Genomic DNA, 11,521 nt, shown 5'->3' with positions numbered 1-11,521 from the left:
AAGCATGGCAGCAGCTGCTTGCAAGCTGAAACTTCAGATAAAATTCCAGAGAGCATCTTAAGTATCTAAAAGGTCAAATGAGTTTTTAGTCTCCCTCCCTCCGTGGTCTTTTCTTGGGGTTATCTTACCATTAAAAGCCAGGGAAAATATGCTGCTCTTTTCATAGTGCAACGTGATTGGCAAACCCACACTTTTGAGAAGTGTAAGTAGTAGCACGCATGGCTAACAATTAACGATGCTCATTAAAAAATGAAGTTCTGATGAAATTCATTAATGCTTGGCTTGAGTCTTGCTAACAGTTACGCAACATTAAGAGCAAGGCAATTACAGATCTTGGCTGCAATTCATTGAGAGATAAAAGAATACCCTTTTTCCTGTTTAACTCAATGTATGACATGCTGTACTACAAAAATAAGCTGCCTTGAAAAGCTTCTTCAACAATGAGATACAGTCTGCAACTCCATTGCCACCTGCGGGTAAGTGCTGGAGTCTGTCATCCCACTCTGTTTCCCAGGGCACAGAACAAAAAATTATATCAACAGAAAATAATGGCAAAGAGCCATGCTTCTGACTTGCCTGAATGCCATAAAGTGATTTGAAGCCAGCACCACCTTTGGCCTCTCAGGTGACTGCTACCATTTGAACAGCACTTCTTTCACTCTCCTAAAAAAAATGAATATGAAACAGCTTTATTCTAAATAGCACAGCAAGTGTCTCAAATGAGGATGAACTGCAAACAGATAATTGCACCAGGTTACGCAACCCACTGTTGCACATTACCTGCGGTCCCTTCACAGAGAAGAATTTCAGAAACAAAACACTTAGTAAAGGAAAAAAAATAAAGGTAAAAAAAACCAACAAACAACCCTAGATAGTTCCCCCATAAAATCAACCCTATCTTCTGGAAACTCGTTTTTGCTGTACAGCTCTGGGGAAGAGCAGTATCTGCCACTGGGACTGGGAGATCATAGAGGGATCCTGACTGCAGCTTTAGAGAAAATTTGTCTTTTGGGAGGTATTTGTCAAATAATCTGTAGAAGCTTATAATCTGTAGGCCCTGGGACGAAAGACTGTGAGGAAAGGCCATGTTTGGACAAGGTGGTCTCAAGGGTTTCTGGGGCTTGCTGGGGTGCAACCAGGCATGTGAGTCAGAAGAGGTTAGGTTTAGGAGTCAGATGAAGAGATGGAGTCAACCAGATATAAAATAAAGGAATATAAGTAGACAACAAACCAAACACCCCTTTTAGAATGGGAAGGTATGATTCTGCGCACCAGTTAATGAACTGTAAGTGGGTCAGATGCAACCAGATCCAGAATTCAAGCTAGGAGTGTCAAGCAGTGTTTGGGTGCTGAATGCAAAATTAAGACACCGAATACCACTGCACAGCTGTCACATAAGCCTGCAGGCACCTAAACAATTCCCTAAATAATAGGGAATATTACCAGGGAATGTGAAGGAAACAAGTCATGGTTAGCAGCTTAAGCCTGGAGTCCCAAGGAAGGCTTCCAAGAGTGTGCAACAAGAAGTTCACACTCCTGTCTCAAAGCCAGTTCTTCATGAATGTAATGTTTTTGCCACTATGTCAGTGATCAAAGCACATTTTACGGCTTAAAAAAAGCCTTCACTACCTGTTCAGCAGCAAGTACAGATTCTGAAAGGGGACTGCTACCATACACAGATGGGTGTATATAAAACACAGCCTAATGCACTCATGTTAGTGGGAGTAAATTCTTCCCTTTATTATATAAATCAACCTATAAGCATATCTATAATATCAATCAACTTTCTATTGCTACTAAGGCTAAATGTGCTATTTTGAACTCACTTGGAAACTCTAGGAATGCGCATTTTATGTAGTTCATATTTAAACACATCTGCCATTGTTTTCCCTCTTATTTAATGTCCACAGTTTGCACTGGGGGAAATACCATAATTCAAGACCATTTTTTCCAGAGTGGTCTCAAACATACCCCACCTCTATTTTTTTCCACTGACAACTTTTAGCTCAGTAAGAGCTTGCTCTGCATTTTCTGCAATACAAAGGCCGATACATGAATGAAGAAGGGGTTTTACCTAGAGAAAATAAAAGATTCCATGTTATGATGGATTAGTTCATCAGCACAGGAGATCTTTTCACTGCAGCCATGACAGTGAACAAAGATCAGTCACAACTTAGCCCTGTTGAAAGTTTTGAGGATTTAGGCAGCAGACACCAGAGAAAACACAATCTCTTGACTCTAAGAAGCAGTTCAGGAGGGACAAGTAACCTGAGCTACCCAGTCGCTGTGTGAGGATTTTCTATGAAACTGAAAAACAACTCTCTGATTCACCCATTCTCTAGTAGTATTTCACCAGCAAGAAAGCCCCCCATGAAAACAGGCCGTGTGTTTGGATCAACAAGAACCACCAATGCTTGGAGCATTTAAAAACCTTCAGCTGGGTAGCTTGTGTGTATAGAGCTATATTAAAAGGTGAAGGACTTGAAAATTAAGAAGGAATTGTTATGTACAAAGTCTTACTTAAGCAAAGACAAATGAGGCCTGTCTCTGGCCTCCTACAATTCTAGTCCAATACTTTTCATAGCCTAAAGTTTACTCTACTTTCACCCTCAGCAGCACTTTTTTCCAAGTTTTGGCTTAATTTATCCTGTCTGTCCCTTGCTACACTTACACAAACTGGTAACACACCTTCAAGCCTACTATGAACAAGCCCAAAATCTTGTATTCAGTGCATACAGACCATGCCCATTTTCAGTGACAAGAATGTCAGGCACACCATGAAGTGCAGACTGACCCAAGGAAGGTTCTACTCAAATTCAGTGTGGGCATCTGCACAGGGTAACTCAAGCCCAACAAAAACCAGCCCAGACTTGGCATGTTTTCCTCCAGTTCCTCAACAGCAGTAATCCCTAATAACCACCACATTCCTTCGAATTCCTGCCTCCCTGAGGGGAAATTTTAGTGGTCAGTGTCCAAGCCTATTTAATATGCAACAATGTTCAAAGAGTTGACTTGGTTCAAACCAAATACCAGCTCAAAGTAGTTATTTTTAACTGTGTTGTTAATACCAAAAAGAGGGATCTGGATAAGTCAAAAGCCCCTAAGAACCCAAGTATCCCATATCAAGAGCTTTCAAGCCTGGGGAAAGAGAAATAATGAGAATATATGCTAACAGTGCAGTTAGAAACAAACTTTATTGTTGCGGTTTGAAATTATTTACATAATATAAATCTCTTTGAAAGGTACATTACTTCATTTAAGGCCTGCTACCACTGATTATAATAGCTTGAATAACATTTAGTTCAAAAGAAATACAATTCACTCCAATGGATAAATGATGCATCTAAACTCCACAACATACAAGGAGGGTCATGAGGACTTTTGGGGGGATGACGGTGCTTGAAGATGACAAAGGCTTCTTTGTAAATTGAGCTTTTTTTAATTCACAGGACATAAATGGACTCATTTTCAAAAGAACACTGAAAAATATGCAGTACCAAAAAAAATGACACAGAATGGAATATACCCTTAATATGCTACAGCCCTATTTCTGCAAGTATTTGAAAGATTTTAAACAGCTGGATTAAGAGACAGACCCAATGGATGTAACTGTTTGATCCAAGAAAGATTGGATACATTCTCCATGTGGAGACTATGCAAAGCACTTGTGTACAGAGCAGCAATTGACTACCACAGACCACATTTTAAAAACAAAATGTTAAAAGAAACGTTTCTAAAAAAAATAAAAAAAAAAATCACATACTGAAGACTTGACACCTACCAATTTTTACTAACACTTAAAAATTACTACTACAAATGCTTTTTTCCAGTTTAAGCTGTGTTTTATGGCATTGTATAAATTTTTCAATGTTTCTATTCCATGGTCTCTTTCATCTTCTGTTTTGCATGGATCTCCATATGGGGAAATAAAAAAAATACACAGGAAAAATTCAGTTGCAATGCCACAAAAAAAGGCTGGTGCAGTACCTGAAATTATTTCAGCACTAATTTTCAAAGTTTGTTAGATTTCAAGTAATTTGCTTGCTTTCTAAAGATTCACACAACTTCCAATTTCCACCAAGTTGTCTCCAAGTAATGTCTCTATAATAAAATCCAACATATTTGGGAAGTCCATGAATTAAGTTCCACACCTTAGGGAACCCAAGACACAAGCTCAACTGTTTTAGCCCACTACAGAAACAGCTAATGAAAAGCCTTGAACCAGATGTTTGGTAACCTGCTGAAGTCTGGCTACCTGTTCTAAAATCCTAATGGGCTCCAGGGCTGATCCAGGCAGTTTTCTGACATTCCACAATAATAATAAAACCCTAAAAATCAGAGCCTGGTGCTGACCACCACCTATTATTAAATACATAGAAAAGACCAACGTGTACTTAAATGTTGAAAATAATAAAACTGCAAAGATTTAATTTTTTTTAATAAACATCTGTAAAGTTTTTTCCATCTGCCCCAAAGGTTTCTTAAACACAGGAACTTTATCTCTGCAGATTAGACCAACTCGAAAAGTTACTTGGAAAAAAAAACAAAACAAAACAGTATTTTTGTGTCTCACCATATCACTAAATGGAGCACATCCACAGAACTGGCACATGCAAACATTTCCCAGCTCTTTCCTTTCCCCCTCAGTCTAAAAGCCACAAAGTTGGATTTCTTCTGACATGTTCCACCTGGATTTGTATTGTTTCTTACTACTGAGATCCTCTTTCTAAAAGCTGTGTGGTGGGCTAAGAGAACCTCTACCTTGCTCAAGACCAAAGGTTCTGGCTTTTCATCTTTCACAACTAATGGAAAGCCAGCTTGCAGCTCACAGCATTAGAAAGCAGGGAAAAGAATTAGCAGCAAGACTTAAAATCAGCCCTGCATTGCCTCAAAGTTTGGTCTAATGCCTCATGTTCTATTATAATTACAACCTGTCTGTTGTGAAGAGATGACAGGAGACAGTCACTAACTCCAGTAGTTGAGACTCAATCTAGCACACTTTAGAAGGCATCCAAAAACACAGCAAATACAAAAACATTAAATCAGAACAAGACATCCACCTCAAACAGTGACAGGTAAGATGCAACTGCCAACTATAGGAAGGGCTATCCCAAACAACATATTATATTTGCTATTGTCCTTAATCCATTCAAGTTTATCCAATACCTTACTACATCAAAGGCTTATGCTTGAGTTTCCCAGTGAATTATTTCCTTCCACAGATTTACTGAGCCCATACCTCCTCTTGACTTGGACAAACTCCCTTCCCAGGATCAGTGTCAACATTGGTAAGCACGAGTACCTTTCCCCAGTGCAGGTAACACTGACAGGATCCACAAACTGTATCACAATCTATTTGCATGAGTATTTTCCAGCAGTTTTGAAGGACACCATGGAGTTCCAAACAGACAGCAAAAGGCAACAGTAATGAAACAGAGTTGAACATTTGGGGAAAACTATGCTTCATCCTGTCTGTGCTTCCCAGATCAAAGGCCTTTTCATAAAAGGGACTTCCTACACACAAAAACACTCGTGAGAAGTCACACACTAAAAAACAGAACAGAATTATAATCAAAAAGGAAACAGTGGCAATTAAGTGTGGAAAGGAAGCTTTTATATTCTTGTTTCCCCTAATCAAGTAGGGTTGTGGGCATGGGGAGAAGAGGGGATGGAATGGCACACAGGGAAATAAAACTTTTGTTTTGAATAGACTGAAGGGGCAATCAATAACTCTAGTGTTGAGGAAAATGACTGGCAGTTGATTTTAGCAATTTGGACAATTATTATAAGCACTTACTAGTTAGCAACTGATTCTATCATAAGGCTATATCCACCAAAAACGTTCAAGTTGGGGGACTTCTATCACAACTAACTCAATAGCTGCTGCCATGGGAACGCACACTTTAGTACTTTGATTCAACATGGTTGTTTAGAAGTCACTAGCATTCAAGAAAGTATAGGAAATTTCTGGAAGTTAACAATTTTAACAACTTTCCCTATGCCATAGGTACTACATGTACCTCTGACACATCATCTGCCCTGCTATTAGAACAGCCTCTCTTCATCTTAGTACTGTATAAATTTCATTATTCTCAGAATCATTCCCAAGAGCAGGATGCCAAAAAAGCTAACAGAGCAACAAGACACTGGATGCCCATGGTTACAAAATGGATACCCTTTAACATAGAACTATTATGCTCTGTTACAAGTCAATTTAATAAAAGAAGTCCACACACAGAGTTAGATTTCTTCTTTACATCAAAATTTCTACAAAATAGGAGAGAATACAATGCAATACACAAGTCCATAAATGCAAGATACAGTACAATTCACACTAATTTACAAATGGTTATTTACAGTGTTGTATATACATACACAGTCAGACCTGGTTAATGCAAATCTAGCGAGTCCTTTTAAAATGCAAATCAAGAAGTGTAAGTGAAGGAATCTGAAATTATGTGACAACAGACTAGTTATCATTTGGAAATCTGTAATGCTTAGGTGATTTAAGAGATCAGGCATGGATTAGCCAGATCTGACTGCAAAAATGAGAAGAAAAAAATTCACACTATTCTGCTTTACAAAAGCAACCAGGCCACTACGGTCTATTGACTTGATGCTATTTATGCAAGAATGCCACTACTAATAATCCTCTTTTTATTTACAATATGAGTTTAACTAGAGTGAGAATTATTAAAGTTGGCATTCCTGCCCTTATCTTAACATAAAGGCAACAGAGTATCTTCTTGGCAAGTCACAGTCAAAACTACTACAGGATGTTTCTAGAGCTCAGTCTTTTTTTTTTGTCCTTCAAATATCTAAATGTTGCTATTAAAGAAACAGATAAATTAACTGAAACAAGTACATGTTCTCTAGTTTGCTGTTCCAGTACCTAACTTACATTCAGAATGTCCTGTATTCACAGTTTCAAGCTACTTTATAACCTGCAATGCTACTGCAAACTACTGCTTCAAACATGGAAGTAAGAATATCCGAGTGCTACTGGCTCAAAATGGACAAGGAACAAGGCTCAAGGTAATGAGTGCTTCATAGCACTTCCTCAGAACTTAATCAGGAACTGTTTTAACCTGCACTTGTCTTAAAAGAAAGGTAATGCAAAGCAGCATTTAGACTTGTAGAATTATTTTGAACATGCAAAATGAAAGCCTCTAGCTGTACTGCAAAGTCAACCTCTGTAGCCTGTGATAATCCTTGTGCTTCTTCAAAGTGGCTCAGGAGAAGCTTGCAGTATTTACTATCTGCTTCAAAGTGCTTTTTTTAGGGGATTCAGTGGAACTTCACTCCGTAGAGTATAAGGATTGAGCTGCACTCACAAAGAGCTTCAGTTCTGCAGAAGCAAGCTTACACTCCTACAGTTATTGCTACTTGAGATGAACAAAAAAAAAAAAAAAAAAAAATATACTACTGAGAAAAATTACACAAACCCCAAACTTAAGTAGTACTGGTACCCGAACAGGGAATGTGTTTTGCCCACTGCTGGCAAAGGCAGGATCTGTCAAGTGATGGATTTCCCAGGATCAAGTGAACTTCACAGCCTTTTTCAAACCTTTTTGAAATATTTCACAAATATAACACCAGAAATAAAGCCACCACTTAAGGAAAATAGCAGTAAAGAGTTCAAAAATCTTTAAAAGTCTTTTTTTCAAGCAGATCTTGCTGAACTTAAAGGGACTACACCAAGACAGCAGAGTATTATTCAACATGTATCAATAATGTCAACAGAGAAAGTACAGAAAAATTAAAGTCTTCAGTGCTTTCATGAGCTCTAGCAACATCCTTCATAACTGCTTCAAAGGAAAATATAAATCTCTATTTCAGCTAACTGTTTCTATTTAACTACCAGGAAAACCTGTCCAGTACAGTAGCCTTCAGCTAACAAATGCTAACGAAACTTATTACCTAATTTCAAGTTACAAAAAAAGCCCAGTTCTTCCATTTTGTACTAAGATTAAGGTTTTGACTGAAAGAAAAAAATACTGGAAACATTCAGAGATGAATACAAACAACTTAAGAGGAAAAAAAAAAATTCTCAAATCTTGCTTTTGTAAAATGACAGAATGCCATTCAAAATGGTCTTTCAAGGTGAAAATTTTTCATCCACATTGATTTTCTTTGTCCTGATTCTATCCAAGCTTTTGTAAAGCACATACATATATGTGTGTGTGTGTGTGTGTGTGTGTGCACGTATATACACATATACTCATATACACACACAGCAGTGTGCCATAAAGCAATTTTGAATAAATATCTTTGCTGGAATCTGTACAGACTTCCCATAATATTTACTCTCCAGGTAAGTTTGTGTTTGCACATGTACATGAAAACACACAGACTTTGTACATGTGGGCACTTATGTGACCAAAGTGCAAAGTTTTTCAGAGTATAATCATTGTTGAGTACACACCTGCTCAACTCCACACTGCATTGTTGGGTTTTACTTTTCTGTTAGAGTTTCGTCCCCTCCCACCCACCACCCCACCCCCTTTCAGATTTAAAGCCTCTTTTCCACACAAACTTATACATTGTTTTGTTAAGTAAACATTTTCTTCTCAATTCACATTTTGTAATCCAGACCATTCTTGGTATAATAGCTTTAAGAAATAAGAAAGCATGTAATCAAAGCTCCATTGTTCAAGTCCATATCATCCTTCAATATGGAGACTTTGAAAAGTAATTTGCTGCCACAAAAAAAAAAAACCAAAAGAAAAACCCAAACCCAGACAGATCAGAATCTGCAACTACAGGACAAAGCAATTAAGACTAGAATCCAAGGTTGGAAGATGAAAAAGCAGAAAGATCTCAACAATACACAAACTGTAAACCTAAGTGTCTTGCTCCCCGGTGCAACAGGATCTCTATATTCACTGAGTTTCAGTTCAATAGTCCATTCTACTAGATACTGTTGAAGCACAAATACAGACACCAGAATAGTGTTCAAATTTAGAATCAAGTTTCAAAAAAGATTATAGATTTTGAATAGTGGTTTTTTGTTTTAAAAGTATGCTTAAGAAACAAGAGGCTTTCCCAGAGAAGTTAGATATGGTGCATTGTCCATCTAACACAATGATGGTACATATCCTTGAAGAACCTGATGGATGATCAACGAACTTCCACATTTTTACAGTTTAACACATCAAGAAGGAAAAAAATCAAACCATTATTTATAATTCCAGAAAGCTGGTTGATTCTTATACAAAAGAAAAGTACCATTGTTTGGAAAGCACCTTTGTTTGTTTGTTTTTTAGAAAGAGAGGGGAAAACAAAGATCATCTTAACCTTTTTTCCTGTTACAGCACACTGGTGATCTCAAGTCTATTATCACACATTTTGTTTGTATACATCTAAAAGGTTAATATTCTCTGACCATGTTTCTTTAATATAAGTTAATGCAACTTCAATCAAATAACTTGTTAAACAAATCCTTTGGAACAACTTCACTGTCTGCATCCAACTTTCACAAAAACTGATGAAAGCAGCAATGGAATCATGTTAAACTTATAATAAATAATTCACATACAACATGTTAAATTACAAAGAAGGATTAAATTGCCATTTCTACAACTTTTTATAGATTTAGCAAGTTTCTAATCCGTTTTATATAGACAGCAGTAGGTATGCTTTTCATATTAAATTTAACATTGAAGGATTGTTTAGAGGCATTGTTTTTAAAGCAAGAACCACCAAGTGAGCATAACAGAACTTAAACAAATGTTTAGCTTTTTTTCCAGTATCTGTTCTTAGAAAAGATTCAGGGGTTGTTAATCCACTTGGTAAGTTTCTTCCTCTTCATTACTCAGGAAGAGTTAATGTCATGACCTCCAGCTTCATTTTGAAATACTGGTTAAAACGAACAATTGCATACCTAGTCAAATGGAGAGGGAGAGAGAGAGAGAGAGAAATTTCAAGTTAAGCACAGATATCTCCTTCAATGTAAACAGCCAGGACAGGCAGGACTAGTCATAAGTCCACCTATCCTAGTACCCCATTTCCAACCCTTAGCAGCTGCCAAAGAAAGAAACTGAAAGAGAACAGAGCAACCACATAATGGCACTTCTCTTCACCTTGCTTTCCACAGTTTGCCAAACACTGTCCCAGGATCATCAAAGGTGGTGTTTTTGTTTAGTAGTTCTTAACAGTCTGTCCAATAACTGAGAGGTAAAATTCCAGAGAAATCTGATGTTGATCATTGCAAAAATGACATTTTAGTCAAAACTGAAAAGTTTTTGGGGTCTACCCCATGTGCTTTAGCTTGGCTTTTTGTGCCATCTAGCGGTTACTAACAAGTACTTCTACTTGAGAATAACTGGTCACTAGAAGAATTTCACGTTTGTCTTACAAATTGACACAACTGTGTCTTGTAAACTGGCCAAGTCAGTGCAAAAAATTCTTAAGTGGGTTCTATTACCAAGAGAAATGATTGACTGTATCACCTCTCCCGCTCCCCACGGAGAGATGAATTCCTCCGCTCATTGCCATGAAAGACCAGTTAAAAAAAATGTTTAAGACACACATCCACCTGAAACAGAACACCACTGGCCAGTGTCTCAGGAAACATAACTATGCATTCATTCACATTATGAAGACTCTTTTTAGGATAGATTAAGAATTTCCAAGATCAACACTCCATGCAAGAAGCAGCAAACAAGCTCTTCTGTACAGAAGCCCCTTTTCTTGGCTCTTGCAGTTGGAAATGCACAGCTTGCATCTGAGAGATAGCATACTATGCTTAGCAACTTGGGTTTTATGTCTGTTTTTCTAACAAATACCCCAAAAAATTTTACTCCTCTAGTTACCTTCCCAGCCTTGTTATATACTATGTGCTTCAGCCTAGAGGCACAGACTAATTTAGAGAACTTTCAGCAACAAAAGGCACAGATTTGACAGTTTTGATTGTCTTGTTTTCTCCTACAAATTAGGAGTTGTAGTATGATCACACAGATTAGGACTGCTGCTCTGATCTTTTCCATCCTAAATTCTGGGGTGATGGAGTAGATGACCACACAGGTTCCTCTCAGCCTCAAGTATATTGTGACTACATGTAGCATGCACACTTACCCTAGAAAATCAAAGTCAATGGTGGAATACTTGGCTTGAATTAGAGCCCACAATCCCCAAAAGAAGTGGGAAGCCTGAAAAAAAATTAGTGAAAGATTAACATTATATAAAATCCAACATGTAAACATATTCTGACACTGATACAGTTATCTGCAAAACAACTCTCAAAACCCAACCTTTCTATGAAGTTATTTGATATTGCTTTACCTAAAAGATTGGCAAATAAACATTATAGGATTAATTACTGTCATCTGGAGGGGCAAATCCATTGGCCTCCTTACTGTCCATGTGTAGTTTTCAAGAAAAATAATGTTACAGTTACAAAATACATCATCTATTAAGAAGACTGTTGTAGAACTATAGACACCATGTTAAAAAATGAGCAGAAGTGAAGACTATTTAATTTCTACTGCTAGGAATATATATTAGACTACATGCATTCAAC

General features: G+C 37.4%; 1 protein-coding gene across 1 annotated transcript in view; it reads right to left on the bottom strand.

Annotated features, from left to right (window-relative positions):
• Window positions 1–3,175: 3,175 nt before the first annotated feature.
• The window catches only part of ETNK1 (ethanolamine kinase 1), a 34,230-nt gene continuing 25,884 nt past the window's right edge, over window positions 3,176–11,521 (bottom strand). The window contains exons 7-8 of the mRNA XM_030448887.1: window positions 11,077–11,150; window positions 3,176–9,883 (exon numbers count right to left, since the gene is read on the bottom strand). Of these exons, the coding sequence (XP_030304747.1) occupies window positions 9,811–9,883; window positions 11,077–11,150 (147 nt within the window). The 3' untranslated portion in view covers window positions 3,176–9,810. The remainder of the gene's footprint in view (window positions 9,884–11,076; window positions 11,151–11,521) is intronic.

The sequence above is a fragment of the Calypte anna genome, chromosome 1, assembly GCF_003957555.1.
Source record: "Calypte anna isolate BGI_N300 chromosome 1, bCalAnn1_v1.p, whole genome shotgun sequence".
Taxonomy (NCBI): domain Eukaryota; kingdom Metazoa; phylum Chordata; class Aves; order Apodiformes; family Trochilidae; genus Calypte; species Calypte anna.
Note: the sequence above shows the minus strand (reverse complement) of the source record. Positions and strands in the feature narration are given on the sequence as shown.